The sequence below is a fragment of the Zerene cesonia genome, unplaced genomic scaffold (genome assembly GCF_012273895.1).
Source record: "Zerene cesonia ecotype Mississippi unplaced genomic scaffold, Zerene_cesonia_1.1 Zces_u004, whole genome shotgun sequence".
In the NCBI taxonomy this organism is placed as follows: domain Eukaryota; kingdom Metazoa; phylum Arthropoda; class Insecta; order Lepidoptera; family Pieridae; genus Zerene; species Zerene cesonia.
The window spans coordinates 2730265-2740889 of record NW_024045134.1 but is presented as its reverse complement, the minus strand read 5'-3'; the positions used below and the strand labels follow the sequence as shown (position 1 = coordinate 2740889).

Below are 10625 nucleotides of genomic sequence, written 5' to 3'. Positions count from 1 at the left end.
ATCACTTTTATTGTCCGTAGCAAACTGACAAGCGTTGAAACATGATTTTAGTCCTACCCACATGTATACACTACAATATTATACTGTGGATATTGACACAGGTGTTTATTACTAAAAATAGGCCAAGTCAATACGAACATTACATATTTTCTCATTCACCTGATAATAATATATGTGTCATGAATAGTAGTAAACAATTTTCCTAAAAATAAGAGGTTTTTTTACCTTACACGCATTGTAAGACATTCAGGTAATACACGAATTACAAGTTAAAAAATATGCTTAATCAAATAAGTTTTTTTTTGTTAAATAAAAGCTTTAATGGAAACCGGTCGTTGGGAAATAAAGTAGCAGTAGGCACCCGATTTTTGTTACTTTACGACAACAAAAAATCGATCATTAATTTAAAAAAAAATCACACATTTAAATCGATTATTACTTCAAGAAAAGCGATTGTTTTTTCACATCCCTACCTCTGCGTTTATTGCCATCTTCAGACGCTTCACGAGATGCCACAACGATGTATGAATAGCGTCGACATTGTATTATGAAGAACGTGTTGACTCGTTCGATAATGATTCGAAGTGTGTTAAAATAGATACTTTTAAGTCTTTATTAAAGATTCTAAGCTTCATAAGTTTTGATTTTTATGAAAATATCGCCTTACTTGATTTTATTAACAATTTTCTTCAGGTGTTGTGTTCTTGGGTCTATTTTGTTTTATTTATATACCTATTTGGGGTAGTTATACAATTCTAAGCTTGATTAAATATAGAGACATTTAACACAAAAATTATTCTTATGATTTTAAATTGAGAATATATTAGAAATAATAATTTTAGAAAGAAAGAAGGAAAGAAATAATGTTTATTTAACACCACCACATTTACACACAGTTAAATTAAAATTAAAATTAAAAAGTGAACTTATGACTAGACGGTGGTGATAAAAAGGGTATCTACTCAGCGTGTGCTAAGCGTAATGCGCAGCGCTGATTTTCAGTAGCCCCATGTTGGAGTGCCAGTCAAAAGAAATAAACATACATGTATACATTATATAAACAATACAAACATACTTATAGATATTTTAAAAGCAAATTGGTATTTAAACTAACTATTACATAACATCAAAAATGTGAATTGAATTTGTCTGCAATTCATATCAAGTACTATCGCACTATTGAAATAAATAATAATAAAATATAATAGTTAAAAAAAACTAAAAACCACGCTTTAACAAAATGAAAAATGGAATAATTTTATCAAATTAGTGTATTGTCATCGGTCCTCAATAAATATACAAAGTTTGAACGAAATCCGGCCGTTTAAAGTGGGTCAAAATCGCGCCCAAAGAAGTCGGTTACAAACAAACAAACATACAAACATACAAACATACAAACATACAGGTGAAGCTAATAAAAAGCGTGTAAAAAGGAATCTTACTAACTCAAAAATGAACCAATTAGCATACCCCGCAAATCAAATATCTTGATATGCTTCATGTTCATGGAGGCGAGCAGCGTGCGCGGCGCGAAGCCGCACCACGCCAGCGCGTGCGCCGCCTCGCCCGCGCCCAGCTCCGCCGCCGCGCGCCCGCCCTCCGGCGCGCCCGGCGACGAGCTCTCTGCGAATGGACACTTCTAGCTCAGCCATTTGAGCTCAATCATGTCTATCTATCTTGGTACAGAACTAACACTACTTTAATATTACACATATATATAAATATCATTCCAAACCTTACCATAAGGTGAAACAGCAGTTCAGTTGCCCGTTACATAATAAAAATCGTATGTCAGCACAATATTACCTCCAGTGAACTCCTCTGTGCCACAAGTGTTCATATCCCACAGCATGATGCAGTTGTCAGCACGGTGCTTGTCCATCCCCACCGCCAGTAAGTTGCTCTCAGTATGGTTCCATGCGAGTGCATTGCAAGCTCGTGGGTATCTTGCAGCTGAAAAATTAGACAATCATAAATGTTACATCATTTTTTTTTTTACTAATGATACTAGAAAACTGTTCATCTTGCCACCACAAGACATATGGAAATTCAGTTGATAATGGTTTTCCCAATAAGTTAAAAAAAGCTAGTGCAGTGAGACCGTACAGTTGGTTATCTGAGTGAAGCCCATGAGCTATTTAATATTATAATTTGTATGTATGTAATTTAAAAAAAATATACACCAACTAAATTTTAAAAATCTTCTATCAGAAATCATGATATAATTTATATCATAATTTGAGGTCTGCCTCAGCTGGTATACATGGTACATGTAAAGCCTACAGCACAGACAGAGAGATAATGTTTAAATCAGTCCAATAGTTGCCGAGATTAGCATATTCAAACAAACAAAAACTTACAAAACTCCCTGCCAACAAGCCCTAATGGATCATAAGCTTGTTTGAGGCTGGTCAGCAGAATTCTTCCACTGGCATGACCAAGAGCCAGGATTGGGTCTGGCTGATCAGCAATAGCACTGATGTCCACACACCGCACACCATTGGCATTGTGTGATGCAATAACAACAGCACCCCGTGTTGATGAAATTGGTGTAACTGAAATAATCATATTATTTAAGTAGGAACACTATTTTTCTATGATTTTTGATGATAAATTATATGGTTTAAAATTTAAAGTGTTTTTATTTTTATCTTAAGTTTCATGAATTCAAATAAGTATATAATTTGCCTTCCAACGTCACTTATAACACATAAAACATTACATTTACATGTAAACAAACCACATTGTGATACCCATTTTGAAAAAAATCATTAACACGTAACTAATAGCTGTGTATTATTATTTTTTTTTTTTAATTGATACATACATGTTTTCTTTTCTATATCTTTAATTCGTGCCTCCTCATAAAGGGTTATATCTTGACCCCATACAATGAATTTGTCGTGGTGTACTGGTGACCATATAATGTCTATTTTGCCGGTCGACATGTTATCCATTAATATTTTTATTTGTGTATCTACAGAACTGTGTATTGTATTCAAATTACGTATTGTTCATTTTTTATAAAATATTTTAAGTTTTATTTTTATTGACGGACTGAAAATATTTACACTTCACAGTCTGACTTTGAACATATTTGACATTAGATGTCAGCTTTCAACAAAGATTCGTCTAGTATTATTAGGGAATGTCAGATTATAATGATTACAAACTGATAATTGACCATAGCGTTAATAGATTTGTCAACGGAAATATACGTTATTTTTCATATTATAAAATTGCTGGGAAATGTACATAAATAATTTATACTATAATAACTTAACAATTAGGTTGGTCCTTAAAAATTGCCTTTATGACTTATGATGATAATTGTGATTCACAGCTTTTTGAACTTATAGTAAACATTAATTTTACACATATTTTCTTCATTTGATATCGGAATTTTATGAAATTCCTTGGATATGCATACATGTCCCAAGAAGTGCGTGTGCCTATAACTTAAAAATATATTTTTGATTTCCAAAATGTTTACGAAATCATGTCTGAGTCCTAGCTTATCATAACAACACAATATTGTAATTATTAAACTCCAATAAAATAAAAAGGAACTATTGAAGTCAATAAAAAAACTTGGATCGTAATGTTAATTATTATGGGTATGTGATATAATCTGTGCACTGAAAAAGTCACAGGACTTTTGTTAAGTTTGACAGATTGCACGATTTCGAATGTCTGATTGTCTGCATTCCGTGAATAGTAAAGTGAATGACCAGTGACGAAACAAGTGGAATTTAGTGGTGTTTCCAAAATTTTGTAGTAAATCGCAGCTTCTACGATATCAGATCTTTGCACTGGTGAGTAATAAATTACGTATCTAAGTGGTATGTCAGCTAAAGCCATTTTGGGTGTACAGTGACGTGATTGTTTACTACAGCGGCAACGCCTCTCCTTCTCCCACAGTTTCTCGCGCATTGTCTTACGGTTCTCACGCGTCTGACGCTGTTCCTGACCTGGTTCGGTCATACGTTAATGTGCAGGCCGGTACGGTAAACAGTTAGATCGATGTACTCTTAGCTGCCGCAACACGACAACTGCACGGTTCCATTGTCTTGGCGTGTGACTAATCCTTTCAAGCTTTGATACGTGACCGTAAAGATTTAAGTGTTTCCAATCTAAATAGTTCTGTTCTGTGAATCAAGACATCTATTATGGGACTACTAGGGCCCTCTCTGAGCTCCTGCAGACAGGAGACTGTGTAGAGTGCCAGTGATGTTCACGGCGATAGCATACCAACTCTCCACAACATTTTTAGAAGAGCAAAAGGTACTTGTTAATACCTGATTAATTGTTAGGGCTTTTTCCTTCATGACACAATACTGGAAGCTTTTATAAATAACTGTCTTTGTAGAAAATTAAAATTAAAAATAAAATGAATTAGCAAAGTAAAATATATATGAAACATAATTATATTAGTGTACAGGCAATTATTCTGATTTATTAACAGATTGTTCTCCATGCAATCTAGTTAATTAATAGTGATTTTCTTTGGACAATCAATAGATTTTAAGCCTGGAGTGTAGTTTCTTTCTTCTTTTATGATATCCCAACTCTAAGCACAAATTGGCACAAATTGTACTAAATTAGAACACATTAAGTTAACAATTAGAAAGTGCACTCAATAGAAAGGTGCAATTGTGCATCGACACTTTGTATGCAGTCCGTTCACACGAGGGAGCATTGTCCCAGGTTTCTATTTCACAACGAGTCAACTGTAAAGAGTTCTATAATCGTTCATCTTGTTTTTACTGCAATTCTTCAGTGCCGTCATGCAATCTTAGTCAATGGTTTGTTTATGATTTATGAGTTATGTGCACCTGTAAGAGTTAGAATGGTTAATGGGAATGGCTCTTTGTATTAAAAATTCTTCATTATCACGCTATGGCATTTTAGGTCAGGTCAGATTTTAAATGAAGGTTTATCAATCTGAGCATGTATAAGTATGAATAGGTTTGATATAATATTAGCTCCTCAATTTTTTATATTTCCTTATGAATTTTCTACATGGTGTATTGAGCAATAACTATATTAGTCCCTTCCTGTAAATGTGTTTCTTGCAGGTTATTAAATTAGTCCAATTAATTGAAAGTACTAGAATAATTCTCACTTTCCATAGTTAAACTGTTGGAATTAATTAAAGTGAAGAATAAGAGTATCCCTTGAAGATTTGATTCATCTAATAAGATGATACACAAATTCAATACCAAATCACTGTGATAGATTGATTTCTGAAGATAAAGATGTGAGATAATATATGATTGAGAAATAAGGTGATATGAAAATCGTCTTGTGATAAGTAGCATATGTATTTCAGATGCATTTCACACGTCAGCATCTTTAGGGACTACTAGATGATCTGGCTTATGTGCTCTAGACTTAAACGGATAATTTTTTTTAGTTGGCATTTTCTTATGTTCGATTTTACGTGAGTATCGTACATTCGTTGTCTCTAAGAAAATCTGATCAAAATCCGTAGCGACAGGGCTCCCTAGTCATTATTACTGCGTTTTTACTGGCATAGCAAGCAGCGGAGCTGGTTGGGCCACCTGATATTATGTGGGCACTTGTTAGAATTGATGGTGTTACAGGATCTCTGTCGATCTTTTAATTACACGTACGGTCTATTTATAAAGCCTGCAGTGTCGTAATCATTCGGAAATTCGCATGTTATTCTCATTTCTAAGAGAGAGATAGTACTCGATAGTAACCCGTGATAAACAGTGGTTACGATACACTGGAGTGATGCAACGATTTCATCTGAACGATGGCACGCGGCCTGCGATAAGCGGCCGATCGGAGCGCGATAACAATTCGAGTGCTATTCAAAATTATCGAAGGCACACCTTTCACTTTTGCATTCGCTTTCGAGTTCATCCGATTGCAATTTTAATAACGTTTTTATTATATTTATCAGCTCCCTATGTAGGTCGGTCGTAGTTTCTTCGATGCGCTATCGTTGATAACGTTGCGTTTATCCTGTCTGTTCAATAGACTTTAATGCTAGACCAAATTATATTAATTCCCCTTGCAAAATTTGTTTTCTCGAACGAAAAGTTAGTAGCCCGTTTCCGTCAAGGTTCTATCTTCATATGCAAACTCATTTAAAACCATTCAGCTGTCCAAGTAGAAGGGGAGCCCAAGATGCTAAATGTGTATTTACTCGAGCGTTTCAGAAACCTATTGGAATTCGCAGATTATGCGATAGCAAGAAAATAAGTCCTATAGTGTTTTCAATTTTAGCGATGGAAAAAGGTTTTTGATTTTTTTTTAATTATAAAAGAAAAAGGGGGCTGTGGAAATACTCAAGCACTAGATTTTGATATTTTGAATGCTCTGGCATAACACTGAAAAAAATATAACTTATTCTTACAATTTATGTGGTAATTTCGTGGCTACGAATAAAAGGTTAAATATAAAAAAATATGACTCGAGCGCGTCAGATGAAGATATTACGGGTTATTTACACCATAAAACTCCAAATTTCGCTAATCTGACAATTTGAGCGTAACCTTAGAGAATTATCGACATTTTTTAATTTCCTGCGGCTCCTGTGAGCGCACCCACCAATATCTACTGCTCATACTTTCTGGAGGTACTTAGTAATAGGTAAAGTACCTTCCCTTATAATAATCTGACGCGCTCGAATACATCCCAAAATCTCCTCTTGGGCTCCCCTACTAAAGTGCGAAAAGTGAAAACGTAACACACAGACAGACAAACCTGAGCTACTTTCGCCTCATTACAGGGGAACTATATCTGAATAAGGTTGTGTTGATTTTTTTCGCGCTTTAAGTATTAGCTTCACCCATATATTTGTTTGTAATCGACTCGCTTAGTGTCGGTTTTGACTCACTTTAAACGGACAGATAAAACAGATTGACACTTAGCAAGGATGAGGTGACAGTACAATAATTTCATGAGTTTATCTTATTAGTCTAATCAGGATCACCAGGGTTACATAATTTCCTCACGTATACTACGCTTAAATTAAACAATTTTGTTGTTTCTAACATAAAATCGTGTTATTTTATTGTTAGTTCTTTAAACTGTATATTTATATTTGCATGTGTAATTTTATGAATGTTTTTCTATGTTATTATGTAGCGTTAACCGTCACTTATTTAACCAAGGCTTTGAATCCCCAAACACCAACGGGTGCGGACAGCCGACCATATACCACTCCTATTATGACGCAAATAAGTATGCGGTACATACATTAAGTAAAGCACTGTGTTATTTTATGTCTACTAGCTGTGACCCGCGGTTGAAACCGCGTAAGTCCGTATCCCGTAGGAATATCGGTATAAAAAGTGCCTATGTGTTATTTCAGTTGCCCAGCCATCTACGAAGCAAAATAGTATTATTATTCACCAATAGATGTCAGGAAAAAAAACACGAATAAAACACGAATATGACATTTTCTAGAAAAAATTTCTTGCTAGATCGATTTATCGCCCCCGAAACCCCCTATATACCCCCTATAAATTTCATGAAAATCGTTGGAGCCGATTCCGAGATTCCAATTATATATATATATATATATATATATATATATATATATATATATATATATATATATATATATATATATATATATATATATATATATATATATATATATATATATATATATACAAAAATTGCTCGTTTATTTAAAGGTATAAGATATGACCAAAGTAGTAAATATTTAAGCAAGATACCGGTGGAGGTCAGGAAAAGGGAGCCGGGGGCCCGTTTCCTTTTCCTCACCCTTCTCAGTCCATAATTCTGCTTTCCAGTCGTCAATAATTTCCTTATCTCTTACTCCTTAAAAACCGGCAACACATTCATAACATAAAGGCACTAACTACCTCTGCGAAAGCCGAACCACCAGCTCAGTTGCAAACTATGACATACAAAAACACGCTTGCGTCATCCGCATCTTCTGAATATGTGAGATAAGGGTTTACGAAAAGCGAACCGGCGTAATTATAGCCTGCTTGTGAGGTTAATGATCTTATATGTATGCGTCGGAGTCGAGCTAAACCGAAAACATATAGCAATTTTATTGAATTTGACGGGGTGCAATTATTAATGCTGTTTCGATCTCTTATCCTGAGTTTTTGTAACTCCACAACATCCAGTAGTATGCTATATTTCGCATTTTACATTATAGCTTTTTCGTATATTATGTTTTCATTTTAGAAGCAAAATAAATGCGTTGCGAATAAAACGCAGGCGTAATTCAAACATAAACATTATGTAGTATTAGATAATTATTTTAAACAGAAAACAGAACCGCCATTGGGGCGACATGGCAGGCTAACAGCTTACAAATAAAAAAATAATTATAAATATCGCTTCACCCAGTAAAAAATTAAAAGTTGATTCACATTAATGACAGCTACGTATTTCCACGAATTTGTTGATTCCATGAATCAAAGTTTGTAGGAATGCATTTTTAATATACGCGGATCGATATTGTATGACGACAATGGATGTAGATAAATACGTCATTACGTGACGCAGCGGAGTACGTGTGTACCACTACTTAGGGAAAAATTATCGTCATTAATTTATAATAAAAGATAGCTTGTATTTTAGAAGCGATTGTGACGAAAATGAGAGTAATCTTGGGGATCTATTAACACGAATTTGTTATTAACCTTAACGTTTTTGTTGGCAACTCCCAATTTTATTTACCGAGAACGCAAATGACAGTAGTTTCAAAGATAAGAAAAGTAGGCTAACCAATAAATGTGTGCTGAATGTTATGTTATAATTAGTAGATGTATATAAGTATATATATACATAGTTCTATTTGTAACCACTATCACTATATTATTATCTTATATATAAAATTCTCGTGTCACAATTTTAGTAAGAAAACTCCTCCGAAACGGCTGGACCGATTCTTATGAAATTTTGTGTGCATATAGGGTTGTTCTGAGAATCGGCCAACATAAATCTTCATATTCAGAAATGATACGAGTAAGGCAGAAGAGCGTTTGCCAGGTCGGCTAGAAAATATAAAAAATTATAGTTTTTGATTTTATTTTTAACTAGCTGTTGCCTGCGGCTTCGCCTGCTTGGTGAAAATGAATTTTCATCTTACAACCATTCATTCTATATACTATCACCTTCGGTGTAGAATTTCTCAAAATCCTTTCTTATCGGATGCCAAATTTCACCCCGATCGGTCCAGTAGTTTGGGCTGTGTGTTAATAGACCAGTGAGTCGGTCACCTTTACGTATTATATATGTATATTTAGATCAAAGATAAACCCGTCCTTTTAATTTCGATAAAATATACGACTAAATTAATTATTTGTATACACGGAGATCTTTATCATGAGTCACATCTGAACTAGACGAGCCTATCTGATTATCTGCCCAAATTAGTGACTCACGCGCAGTTACACTAAAAATAGCGGAGGTCAGTGATAAGGATACTTGTCTATGACTAACGCTGACATTCATATTGTGACAAAAAAGGTCAAGTACGAGTTTCATGCGGTTTCGGTTTCGGTTCCGCAGTTGTTTGACGCTTAGGACTATGTTATGGTACATTTTCTTTGCGATTGAAGTCGGTATATAAATGTTATATATTATACATTATGCTTAATGCTCATTTTCCTTGTTTCGCGCTCTTAACGTCGAAAGTGTTAGAAGTATCTAAAATATGATAGTTATATATGATAGATAATATGATAGCTTCTAAAATATGATAGTTTCTGTGGATTTTCGTGATTTTTATAAATGTTGAGTTGCGTTATTGGACCGCGAGCCAGGCGCAAAGTTGGTATTTCTTTCGGGCTGAAAGCTTGTACGATGGTTAAGGAAAGAGTAACTCTATTAAGAGATATTTAATTCAAACTTTGTCAATTTTTCATGGATCGGTGACAGTACAATCATTTCATGAGTTTTTATTATTATCATGATTGGGATATCCAGGATTAAATAAATTTTTCAACGTTTGCAAGAGTGGACACAATTTACAACTATTTGTTAGTTTTTAAATTATGTTTATTTCATACTAGCAGTCCGCCCCGACTTCACCTGTGGTGCATTTTTCTCTCGGTAAAACCTAACTTGTGGCTTATTTACGTTATTTATATATAGATCATTAACTTTATATAATCATACAATACTGTTCATCATTTTAATGTCTTCACACGTCAGATAAATTTTCCTCTATGCATTACTCGAATAATACAGATACACGATTTCTGTGTGTCTTGGAATGTCTACAATTACACGCCAGCTATATTGCTTTCCTGCGACTGTTCTCGCATAACCGGGTCTCTGCGTGGTTCCGTTAGTTCAGACGATATGTTTGTATCTCTAGAAATTCCTATGTTTAATAAAAGCTGGTTTAGTATCTGCAGGGTTGCCAGTATTTAAAATAATTTTAAATACGATTAAGAGCAAAGATTTGTATGTTTAAATGTTTTCACATAAAACACAACAGAAACGGATTTTAAAATTCTAACCATTGGACCAATTCCAAAAAAATTCACCGTAAGAAATCTGCAGCTTGAGTGAGTTTCATAGGTTATACCTAGTCTTGCCATAAATATTGTAATAAAGAAAAAAGAAAATTGTTAACTGCAAATAACATTTATTAC

The 10625-nt window shown here is 34.2% G+C and overlaps 2 protein-coding genes across 4 annotated transcripts in view; one reads left to right on the top strand and one right to left on the bottom strand.

Annotated features, from left to right (window-relative positions):
- LOC119838737 (GATOR complex protein MIOS-B) overlaps positions 1-3093 on the bottom strand; it is an 11543-nt gene extending 8450 nt beyond the window's left edge. The window contains exons 1-4 of the mRNA XM_038364831.1: positions 2828-3093; positions 2361-2555; positions 1807-1953; positions 1471-1623 (exon numbers count right to left, since the gene is read on the bottom strand). Coding sequence (XP_038220759.1) covers positions 1471-1623; positions 1807-1953; positions 2361-2555; positions 2828-2957 — 625 coding nt within the window. The 5' untranslated portion in view covers positions 2958-3093. The remainder of the gene's footprint in view (positions 1-1470; positions 1624-1806; positions 1954-2360; positions 2556-2827) is intronic.
- A 564-nt stretch (positions 3094-3657) lies between these two features.
- Positions 3658-10625, top strand: part of LOC119838744 (ras-related protein Ral-a) — a 19577-nt gene continuing 12609 nt past the window's right edge. Inside the window, exon 1 of one of the 3 annotated variants that reach the window (XM_038364841.1) lies at positions 3658-3815. Coding sequence is in view for 1 of the 3 variants with exons in the window: in XM_038364840.1 (XP_038220768.1) it covers positions 4231-4284 (54 nt within the window). In the remaining 2 variants the exon portion in view is untranslated. Of the gene's footprint in view, positions 3816-3909; positions 4285-10625 lie in introns of those variants that run through there. The other 2 variants (XM_038364842.1, XM_038364840.1) reach the window with 2 other exon arrangements.